The 10,946-nt window shown below is 63.3% G+C and overlaps 2 protein-coding genes across 3 annotated transcripts in view; one reads left to right on the top strand and one right to left on the bottom strand.

Annotated features, from left to right (window-relative positions):
• Positions 1 to 5,174, top strand: part of POMT1 (protein O-mannosyltransferase 1) — a 16,270-nt gene extending 11,096 nt beyond the window's left edge. For both annotated transcript variants that reach the window (XM_077768407.1, XM_077768408.1), the window contains 7 exons: positions 611 to 703; positions 996 to 1,116; positions 1,485 to 1,582; positions 2,006 to 2,119; positions 2,824 to 2,950; positions 3,914 to 4,091; positions 4,460 to 5,174. In XM_077768407.1, the coding sequence (XP_077624533.1) occupies positions 611 to 703; positions 996 to 1,116; positions 1,485 to 1,582; positions 2,006 to 2,119; positions 2,824 to 2,950; positions 3,914 to 4,091; positions 4,460 to 4,634 (906 nt within the window). In that variant the 3' untranslated portion in view covers positions 4,635 to 5,174. The remainder of the gene's footprint in view (positions 1 to 610; positions 704 to 995; positions 1,117 to 1,484; positions 1,583 to 2,005; positions 2,120 to 2,823; positions 2,951 to 3,913; positions 4,092 to 4,459) is intronic.
• A 1,058-nt stretch (positions 5,175 to 6,232) lies between these two features.
• Positions 6,233 to 10,940, bottom strand: UCK1 (uridine-cytidine kinase 1). Its single transcript, XM_077768409.1, has 7 exons — positions 10,911 to 10,940; positions 10,345 to 10,504; positions 9,498 to 9,594; positions 9,129 to 9,271; positions 8,957 to 9,051; positions 6,958 to 7,006; positions 6,233 to 6,498 (listed from the first exon to the last, which is right to left on the bottom strand). The coding sequence occupies exons 2-7, from the start codon at positions 10,481 to 10,483 to the stop codon at positions 6,320 to 6,322; spliced, it is 702 nt and encodes a 233-aa protein (XP_077624535.1). The 5' UTR covers positions 10,484 to 10,504; positions 10,911 to 10,940; the 3' UTR covers positions 6,233 to 6,319.
• Between the last annotated feature and the right edge of the window lie 6 nt (positions 10,941 to 10,946).

Genomic DNA, 10,946 nt, shown 5'->3' on the forward strand with positions numbered 1-10,946 from the left:
TCCTCCTCCCTCCCTCCTTCCTCCTCCTTCCCCCCCTCCTCCTCCTCCTCCTCCTCCCTCCCCTCCTCCTTTTCTCCCTCTCCACCTGCACTGGCATCACTTTCAGCCCCATGGACTCACATTTCCCACAGAAGCTCACAGAGCTGGGACAGGGACAGAGGGTGGCTGGCATAGGGTGTGCTCCTCGGCCAGGCCTCCTCCCTGCGCCCACTGAGCCTCCCGGGCCCTCTCGTTCTCACAAGCAGCACACGGCCTCACAGGCACTTCTCGAGGTTGCGATAAGATGCGACGAGGCCAAGTGCTCTTGTGATGTTCGTGTTTCCATTATGCACTTGGGGGGGGTCCCTTCCGAGGACCTGTGTCACGGACCTCTGCGCACTTGCCAGAGAAGGCAGCGCTCGACTGCAGGACGGCTGTGCGCCTCCGGGACCCCCCGAGCCAGCACTCGTGCCTGGGTGTTGGGAACGAGGTCGGGGTGCCATCCTCGTAGCCCCCCAGAGCCTGGCCCCTCATGCCGGCCCAGGGCGGTGTCGTCTGGTGACCGGTCCTCGCTCTCCACGTAAGGAAACGTGGGGGGAGCACGAAGCGACAGGCAGATCTGTTTTCACAGGAGATCGTGAACAGAGAATCCGACACGGAGGTTTGGAAGACCATCTTGTCCGAGGTCCGCCTGGTGCACGTGAACACCTCCGCGGTGCTGAAGGTGAGGGGGCGCCGGGTCTGGCTCACGCGTCCGGGCCTGGGGCTCACAAGATCAGTTTACTGACCCTCGGGCCCAGTGGGCTCCTAGCGGGCAGCTAGTCCGGCCAAGGTTGTTGCCGTGTTTCCTTCGCACGGAAGGGGGAGGACTTTAACTTCTCACCACCGGATCCTGAGTGACTGTCCCATGGAGGAGAGGGTGCCGCCCTGGTGGGCTGCGGACAGAGTGACGGGTGGCGGGTGTCAGCCGGGGCCTCCGGCCTCCCCGTCACGCCCCGCCTCCCTCGGTTTGCCAGCTGAGCGGGGCACACCTCCCGGACTGGGGGTTCCGGCAGCTGGAGGTCGTCGGGGAGAAGCTGTCCCGGGGCCACCACGAGAGCGCCGTGTGGAACGTGGAAGAGCACCGCTACGGCAGGGGTGAGTGCGCCTGGCCCGCCGGCGACCCGTCACCGCCGCGTTACCAGGACGCCGGCCCGCGGGCTCCGGTCCCGGGGGGTGGGGGCTGGAACGCTGACCCTGCTCGCTGCTCAGCCAAGCCGTGAACAACCAAAGCCGTCACCCCGAGGTGTCGCGGGAAGGCAGTGCGAGCTGAGCTCTCTGGAAAGATCTAGGTTTGGCGGGTGCTCTCCTGTACGGCAGGGAGAGCCGAACGGGGTGACGAGGTTTGACGGAGCTGTCGTGGGTGGTTTGAGGAGGGGGAAGTCGGCTTTTCACCAAGCTGACGCCTTCTGCTGTGAGCTCCCCGCCTTCCGCTCACGTTCGTCTGGGTCCGGTGTGTCTGTCAGGCCAGGAGCAGAAGGAGAGAGAGGTGGAGCTGCACTCACCCGCGCAGATGGACATCAGCAGGAATCTGAGCTTCGTGGCCAGGTTCCTGGAGCTGCAGGTGACGCAGGGGGCGTGGGGGACGGTGCCACGGCTCTGCGGGGGGAGCGGGCGCCTCGCCAGACAGCGCTGTGCCCTGGAGAGCGGCTCCCTCCGCAGTGTCGGCCGGGGGCCTGGCTGAGCGGGGTGGGCTCCTCTCTCTCTCTCTGCTAAGTGGAGTGCGCGGTCCGTCCCCCGGTTGGGTCAGAGGGCGCCACGGTCAACACGATAGAGCCCGAGGGAGGTCCAGAGCAGAAACTCGGGGTCCCGAATCTAAAAAGTGTCCTCAGCACCAAGTGTGGTCCCTTTGGCCGCGGACAGGCTGGCTGGAGCTCTGGGGCGGGGTCTCCGGGGAAGTGGGATGGCCACATGCCCGGGCGGGACAGGTCCCCGAGCGGGGAGGCGCCTGGCTGATCGCTCGCCTCAAGCCTGTGGCCTGTTGCAGTGGAGGATGCTGACAGCCAAGAGTGACGGCTCGGAGCATAAGTACAGCTCGTCGCCGCTGGACTGGGTCACACTGGACACCAGCATCGCTTACTGGCTGCACCCCAGGACCAGCGTAAGTGGGTGCTGGCGCTGGGGGCCGTCACGGTCGTCCCTCGAGACTCCTGCCACTGCCTCCTACCCAGCCCGGCTTACTCCAGGGCCTCCCCCGTGAAAGCCCACGATGGGCTTTTCCCTACGCGACTCGGCAGCGCGGGGCCAGTACTCCCTCCAGACGTGAGGAGCAAGGTCCTACGTGTTTGTGCATTGAGGGAAACCAGGCTTTACCGCTCTGTGGGGGGGTACGCTGTTCCCCTTTCCTGACAGAAGTGGTTTGTAAAACGTCCCCGCTGCATTTCCTGTGGAGCACGAGCGGCCGAGCCCGTCAGGGCTGTTCCATCTCTCGTCCCTCTTGTCCCGGCAGGACCGACGGCCCTGGAGCTGGCGCTGTCAGTGCTCAGCAGATACTCCCCAAATTTTCATGCTGAACATGCTCACTTCTCTCCTTCCCACCCGAGCGGGGATGAGCCATCACCTGCCGGGAAACAGGGTCCTTGGCCCTGTGTGGCTCTGGGTTGGCCCTTGTTAATGTGAGAGTCTCTGCCTCCCAAATCGAAGGCCGGAGTCTCGTTGGGAACAGGCACGGCCGTCAGTGGTGGGGGCCCAGCCTGTGCCAGCATTTCGGCTGGAGGCCAGCAGGCGGGCAGGCGAGCGTCGGGGAGGGTTTGTCCCTCTGAGTGGCCGGCCGATGGCCGACGGTGTGTCCCTGTACGCTCACAGGCTCAGATCCACCTGCTTGGAAACGTCGTGATCTGGGCTTCAGCCAGCCTCGCCACTGTGGTCTACGCCCTGCTCTTCTTCTGGTACCTGCTGAGACGCCGGAGAAAGATCTGTGACCTCCCCGAGGGTTAGTGCAGCTTCTCTCCTTCTTTCTTCTTGTTTTTTTTAATGTTTCTGAGAGAGACAGCATGAGCAGGGAGGGTCAGAGAGAGAAGGAGACACAGAATCCGAAACAGGCTCCAGGCTCTGAGCTGTCAGCACAGAGCCCGACGCGGGGCTCGAACCCATAAACCGTGAGATCGTGACCTGAGCTGAAGTTGGATGCTGCACCGACTGAGCCCCCCAGGTGCCCCTGATGGGCAGTTGATTCCGATGGGCACTCTTGGAGCCTCAGGCGATAGCCCCGCCTCACCAGGGACGTGCGCCTTAGGCGATATTCTTTGTGGAAGGAAGGAAAAGAAAATCGAGTTTTGTCTCCCTAGAAACAATGCTGGCAGTTGACATCCCACGTAGTCAGCGCTTCTTCAGGGCGGTGCAGGTACCGGGTGGGAAGTGCTCTGACCGTGGATGGGACGAGCGCCTGCCCGCTCTGGAACGGCTGGATGGCACAGAGCGGCCAGTGGGCCATTGCTTGGGCGGGGGTGGCGTGCAGACCACCTCAAAACAGAAACGTCGTAGGGACCTGGGCAGGGCTGGGCCGCAGCAGCCTGGGGAGCAGTGTGGCGCCGTCCCCACTCTCCCCACCAGCTCCTGCCCCACGGGGCGGGCCGGGTGCCCAAGCACAGCCCCTTATGGCTCCGAGGCGGCTGACCCACTACGTGGTGATCCTGGACAAGGTGGAGATTGGGGGTCAGCCCCCTGGGGGCTGGTGTGGCTCAGAGGGTGGGGATGGTGAGGATCCCGCGGGAAGCCACCAGAAGTTCGACACAGTCCGTTGTTTGCCCAGAGATCATGGGAAGGGTCTGGAGGTGGGGGAGGAAGGAGAGCAGGCGTCCCTGAGAGAGGAGGCAGGCGGCCCGGGGGACAGCAGAGGCTCTGCAGGCAGGGCCCGGGTCAGCAGCACTGGCTCAGGGCCACCTTCCCGCCCCAGATTCCTGGCTGCGCTGGGTGCTGGCGGGGGCTGTGTGTGCCGGCGGCTGGGCAGTGAACTACCTCCCCTTCTTCCTGATGGAGAAGACGCTCTTCCTCTACCACTACCTGCCGGCGCTCACCTTCCAGATCCTCCTGCTCCCTGTAGTCTTGCAGCACATCAGCGACCGCCTGTGCAGGTACGGCCCTCCCAGGCCCCGGCGTGGTGCGGGAGGGGTTCGGGTCACAACAGGGACGCCGGGGGAGGCAGCTGTGGCCGGGGGGGAAGGTGCAGGCGTGGGCAATGGGGAAGCACCCTCTGGGGGGGCTGCACGGTGCGTTGAGCTAAAGCAGAGATGTGTGAACCAGAGAGTTCTGGAAGCTGGAGCGAAGGGCACGGGCTCAGGATGAGGTGTGGCCGGGAGCTGCGGAGCCTCTCGGGAGGGCTGTGGTACGAGGATGCTCAGTGTGGGGACAGATGGGAGATTTTGGAAGATGTGTGGGGAGGGTCACAGCGCGCCGGGGGGACGGGGTCCCTCATGCCCGTGCCCTGCCGTGGTGCCCGCAGGACCCAGCTCCTGCGGAGCCTCTTCGGCGCCCTGCTTGTGGCCTGGTACTCCTGTGCCTGTCACGTGTTCAACGCGCTGCGCCCGCTGACCTACGGGGACAAGTCCCTCTCCCCCAGCGAGCTGAAGGCCCTTCGCTGGAAAGACAGCTGGGACATTTTGATCCGGAAATACTAGCAGGACGCGAACCCAGTGAACGTGTGGGCCGGGGCCGGGGCCGGGTAGCACTTCTGTGGGGCGACTCACTCGTGACGGGGCTGGCCAGGCTGCCGTCCTCACAGAAGCAGTTTGCTCCAAGCAACAAGGTTTCTTCGCGCCCTCTGGGTCCACTAATGTCCAAGACCCCCCTGAACCCGGCTAGTGCAGGCCCCACGGTGGAGGAGAAACCGGAAGGGAGTGGGCTGTGGGGGGGAGGGAGGGTCGCGCCCGCTGGACCACGGCCGTCTCTGCCCCTGACCCCGGGGAGGTCTTGAGGACGCGCTCCGACCCCTGTGGGGTCAAACAAGCTACTGAGCGACAAGCCTTTGATGAAGCCGAGGTGGGATTCTGGTCACTGCCCCGGGGACCCTGTGACTCTTAACTCCCCACCCCTGCGGGATTTGGCTGAGGTGCCCGGGCGAGCGGCCCGTTGGCTGAGGCTGAGCCCGTCCACGCAGGGTCCTGGTCCTGAATCTGCCTTCTGTGTGTAATTAAAAAAGGAACAAATTGGTATCAGTATTTGGTGTTATTTATTGATTCTCCAGAAGGGGAGACGACGATCTTGACAAGACAGTCACACACTGGGAAAGCAGCCCTGGAGCTCAGCCAAGCCCCACGGAGGTCCTACCGTGTCACTACACACGGAACTTACTAGAAGGAAACCGGAAGTGCCCGTGTGGTTTAGCTGGTGGCGACAGCAAAGCATCGCCTTTACAGAAATGGCGCTAGCGGGGAGGGCAGACCAAGCAGGACAACACGGCCCCGCGGCACGTGTGCAGCCGTGGACTCTGGGTGGGTGCGGGGAGAGCGGCTGGCTGTGGACGGCCTGCCCCGGCCTCGGGAAGGCCTGTGTGCAGAGCCCGTGGGGCCCAGGCGGCTCCTGCAGGTGGGGAGGCCTGACCCTGAGGGGGCCCGCGTGTGGCCACCGCGGGTGCCGGCCTGCCTCCTGTCCCAGCCCGCACGGCCGGGGCCCGGGGCTCGGGCTGGGGGAGCAGGGCCCACCTCCTGCGTCTGGCGCTGGCCGAGGAAAGCTTGTGCCCTGGGCTCCGCCCTTGACCAGGAGGAGGGAAACCCCTCTGTGGCTCCCACACCTGTGTGCGCCACACGGGCTCGCACCCTCCCACGGGGCATGACCCTCGGTCACTGGGTCACAACTGACGGGAGAATAAATAACAATGAAACAGAACACTCGCACGTGTAACGCGTAAAAAGGGGAAATACTCTCTCCAAACCTGTGTTTCAGTCACGTGTGTGTGGGAACCAGATCGGCCTACAGAAGTCCCTCACGCCGTGGGCTCCGTCAAACACACCGGGACAGCCAAGGGGCCGGGCTGTCTGCCCCGTGTTCCCCACATCCGTGACCGACTTACCACACGGTCTGCGGCACTGCTCCGTAACTTGAACGTGGCCTTGTAAGCTTCCTGAAGGTGAGGAAGCACGTGGAGACAGCAGGAGGGCCTGCCGACCTCCCGGGGGGCTCAGTGTAGCAGGTGCAGGTCTGCCCCCAACCGCGAGGAACCCCATGATCCTCGCGCCCCACCCCCCTCTGTACCAGGAGGCGCTGACAGGAAGCGGTGGCGTCTCCAGGGGCGGGCAGGCGTCTCCAGGCCGGACCCGGAGCAGGCCGTCGGGGGGCCTGCCCAGGAGCCTGGGCACCTCGCTCCTCAGTGGGGTCTGCTGCTGGACTCCAAGTGTGACCGCTTGCCAGGCGTCAGCACCCCGGGGTGGCCTCCTGGCTCGGGAAACGTCCTCTTGTAGCTCCGCCCATTGGGCCCTCGCTGCCACTTGCAGATGTCGCCGCTCAGGATGTCCTGGATGTGCTGCACGATCAGGTTGATGGCCACTGCGGCATGGACAGTGCGCACTCAGCCACATCCGTCCCCTCCAGGCCAGCAAAAAGCCTGACGTGGGCTTGTGGCTCGGCGGCTCCGGGCTGGGGGCATGGGCCTTTCCACCGAGGCTTCCGGGTGGCACCGCGTCTCCGCGGACGGGAAAACATAGGTCAGGCAGCGAGCACAGTGAAACTCAGCGGCCCGGTCTGCAGGGGTTTCTGTTAACCGGGAGCCTGGCCGAGCCACTCCGCTAACGGGACTCCCCATCGGTAGCAACCTTTTCTTTACCAGCTTTACTGAGATATAACTGACGACCAGCATTGGATCAACTTAAGGTGTACAACGCTTCAAATGTGTTTTTGAATACTTGAAACAGCGCCTAAGTGTACATGGACAGGCAGCTGTCCTGGACGGGGCTAGGCCTGCCTCAGGGCTCTGGGGGTGGATGGAGCAGTGGGGCGGGCTCTTACCCATGTTGTCCACCCCTCGAGGGATGATCACGTCGGCGTACTTCTTTGTCTGCAAGGCAAGGGGAAGGCCTCGTGAGGATCCATCCCCCACTGGGGTGACTTCTAGTTGTGTGAGGCCAGATTCAACTCAGGAGAGCAGCCCCAGGGCGCAGACGGGGATCCGGGGTTCAGGGCTGAACCAGGGGCGAGAGGCAGTGATGGAAGAGGCACAGCGGGAAGAGAAGTGGGAGCAGCTGGAAGAGACGCGTGTCTCCCCTGGTGTCTCCCTTGCGCTTTCCCGTGGACGCCACCACGGGGCCGGATCTCTGCGCGAACAGTGCACTGAGCCAAGTCCAGCAGGGTGTCCTGCCACAACAGGCTGTGACCCTCCTCCGTGGGACCTAGGAGCCCCTCCGCAGGAGCCCCGGCGTGGTGAGCAGGGCAGGGGCCGCAGACCAGACCCTGGAGGGCACGGCTGTAGCCTGTGCGAGGGCGTCGTCAGTACCTGCTGCTGCACTAACATCCCCGGTAGGTGCCTAGCTAGGTAAGGGCAGGGAGACATACCCCGGAGGTGCAGGGCCACCGAAGAGGGTCCCCAACCAGATGCCGAGAGAGACACATGCAGCAAGCAAAGCGGCAGCAGAGGAAAGAGAACCCGTTCTGGGCTGAGGGACAGAGCGGCAGAGAGTGCAGTGCTGTGGGCCTATGGCTACGGACAACAGCATGTCACATGGGCGGGCAGTGGGGACCCACCGAGGACATGAGCGCGGGGGGGCCAGGCTGGTCTCAGGGTTTGCTCACTGGTGGGGTGCAGACGAGGGGCTGGCAAGGGGCGGGAGGGAAGGAACCCAATGCAGAGCCGAGAAAGGCCGTGCTGCAGGGGTGGGGGAGGGACATGGTCACCCAGGCCGGACTCATGTGAGGCTGCATGTAAGAGCGGCAAGTTCAAAGGCAGTCCGCACAGGGTCATTGGTCAGACTGGGTGTCTGGAGTTTTACCGTAAACCACCTACTTTGCCAAGTATTTTTCTGTAAATAACAAAATGTAACTTTTACTTTCTAATCACTCTCCAGGAGCTTCAGAGAACACGTAAGATAAAAAACGTTCTCTTTAAGCAACAGGAGAGGGAACTCATTGGTGCAATTTAACGGAAGCAGGAATCCGGGTTTCAGAATTCCTTTGTGCCATATTTACTTTTAAGCAGCAAAATATTGGGGCACCTGGGTGGCTCAATCTGTTAAGCATCTGACTACCGCTCAGGTCACGATGTTATGCTTCATGGGTTCAAGCCCTGCACTGGGCTCTGTGCTGACAGCTCAGAGCCTGGAGCCTGCTCTGGATTCTGTGTCTCCCTCTCTTTCCTTCCCCTACTTGCACTCACTTGCTCTCTGTCTAATATAAACATTAAAACAAATTTAAGGAAAATATTTAGTTTCCCCTGAAAAGCACTTGAAGCCCTATCTAGTTAGGAACGGAAGGTGGAAGAAATGACAGATGGCCCCGTGACAGTGAGGTCCTCTCCACAAGCCACCTGGGCCTGGAGCACCAGCCAAGCGCAGCCTGGAGAAACACACGGCCAAGTGTGGGGGGCAGTCAGCAGGTGCCTACGACATGCAGATCCATGAACAAACACATCCCTTCCCTCGCGGGCTTTCCTGTTCTGAGGGGGGCCGAGCAAAGCAGGGAGCGTGAGACCAGAGGTGCCCTAGAGAAGGGGGAGCAAGGGGGCTCAAAGCAGGGGGTCCTTGAGGTGAGCAAGTGGGGTGAGTTGAGGCCCGCAGCAGAGAAGAGGTGAGCTGCGTGGATGTGGGGGACAAGGAGCTTTTCGAAGCAGAGGAAGTGATAAAGCGAAAGACGCTTTCAGAGCCGGGAACTAGTCTCTGGGAACGGGGTGCAGTGGGCTCACTTCTCCATTCATAAATTGGAGCCCGTTCACCCACGATTCAGCTCTCAGAGAACGGGGCGCCAGGGCTCCTCTCGAAAAGGGAGAAAAGGAGGGTCGCAAGTAAGTGAAAGGTACCGGCAGGCAGAACTCCTCGAAGGCGGGTTTGACGAAGGTGGTGTACTGGGTCAGAATCTGCTCCAGGTCCCTCCCACGGTGCACGTCCCGGAGAACTGAGGCAAGGAGAGGGTGGGGGTGAGGACTCCTGGCCGGCCTCAGCCAGGGCCAGAGAGGCCTGCGCCTGCCTCACCTCTTCTCGACAGCCTGACGTCGGAGTCCGTGTCCACGAAGAGGCGCAGGTGAAACATGTCGCGGACCTCCTGGCTGTAGAACACCAAGATGCCCTCAAACAGGACCACGTCCGCGGGGTACACCACTGTGGTCTCTGGTAACCTGCGGGGCGAGACCCGGAGACTGGCCTTGCTTGAGATGCGGGTCCAGGGGCCCAGGCCCAGTCAGCGTGGAAGGGGACGGATCACAGCAGCGGAGGTGGCAGGGAGGGAGAGGCATGCAGAGGCCAACAGGGCAAGGCTGTCGCAGGTCAGTGTGTGGACGCCCCAGCGGGGACGCGCTGGCTGGCCCCCGGCACACGGCTCCTCTCCCAGGAGCCACTGCTCACCTTGAGTGTGTCACAAAATCATAGGTTGGGACCTCGACGGTTTTGCCCTCCACGATGTTTTTCAGAGTCCTGTGCATCAGGTCATTATCGAAAGCATCTGCAGGGAGTGCAACGAAAGGCAAGACTATCCAGGTGCCCCTGTGCTGGGGCCACAGCTGGCTGCCCGGCGGCCGTCCCAGCTACCCTCAGGGACATGTGGACTGGGAGCCGCCCCTACCGACCACATTTACGGGACCACTGCCCAGGCTCCTGTCCCACAGAGAAGTCTGAACCCAGCGATGTCCTGACCGGCCAGCCCGGGGAGGTAGATGGTGTAGACCTCTGCTTCTACTTTTACTTCTGAGAAATAAATAACCATCAACTGACGCTCCTCAGGCCTTCCTCCCACGTGTCCCCCAAGAAAGAAAGAGGGCCAGCCGCAGGGTGGAATCTTCTAGCAGTGACAGGCAAGGGCAGGCCGGCTCTTTCCCCTCATCTGTTTACCCCATTTCCACCTGTGCCCCGACCAGACTCTTGTTTACCCTCTGCTTCCTGGTCTGGCCCCAGGACTTTGGCCCCAGGGCAGGTGAGGAAATGCAAAACGCTGCGCACAGAGGACCCGGAACCGGAGGAGGGTGCGTGGACTGCTCCGTGGCCACGGAGGTGGCAGAGCTGAAGGCCCCTCCGCAGAGAAGACTGCCTGACGGGCTCCAACCGAGGGAGCCGGGAGGTGCTGCGGGGCTGCTCGGGGCGCAGAGGGCCAGGCCCCTTTCCTGGAGCCACTCGGGTCCCTGCATCCCCAGCCAACCCTGGACCCCAGACCCCTTGGTCTGTCCTCCCCTGCCCCCCTCAGGGTCTCCGGCTGCACCTGGGTGGTCGAAATTGTACTGGCCCTTCAGTGCCTTGGCCTTCTGCTCCGCCGTCAGGACCTTGTAGAACCTGTCTTGGCTCAGGATGACCAGCTTCCGCTGCCGGTGGTCCACCTCGTTCTGGCCCAGCAGCTCCATGATCTTCTCACACACCGTGGACTGGGGATACACAGTCAGGGTTCCCGCCCGGAGCCGCTCCTCCTGCCACCGGGCGGCCCTTTCCCGGGCGTTTCTGCGCGGAGCTGGCTTCTGGGGACACTGCCCCACCAGCCCCCAGGGGGGCTGCCCAGCAGGCCTGCGACGGGTGCGGCAAGGCTAGGGGTAGGGCCGCGGGGCGCCGGCAGGGGCAGCATGCACTGGGGGCCCGGAGGGACCGGGCCGGCGGGAAGGCTGTGGCGGTGGGGGCTGGAAGCCAAGCNGCTCCGCCCGCGCCCTAGAGGGGGCGCCTCGGCAGCGGGAGCTGGGGGTCTCTTCTCTGACTAGAGGCCGCAACGCGCCGCCCAGAGGCTCCGGGGGCCGGGGATCGAGCTGCTTGCAGGCCCCGCCAGGCCGCCCAGCCCCTTACCTTCCCGCTCGCGGTGCCGCCGCTCACCCCGATCAG

Source organism: Crocuta crocuta, unplaced genomic scaffold (assembly GCF_008692635.1).
Source record: "Crocuta crocuta isolate KB4526 unplaced genomic scaffold, BGI_CrCroc_1.0 scaffold35, whole genome shotgun sequence".
NCBI lineage: Eukaryota > Metazoa > Chordata > Mammalia > Carnivora > Hyaenidae > Crocuta > Crocuta crocuta.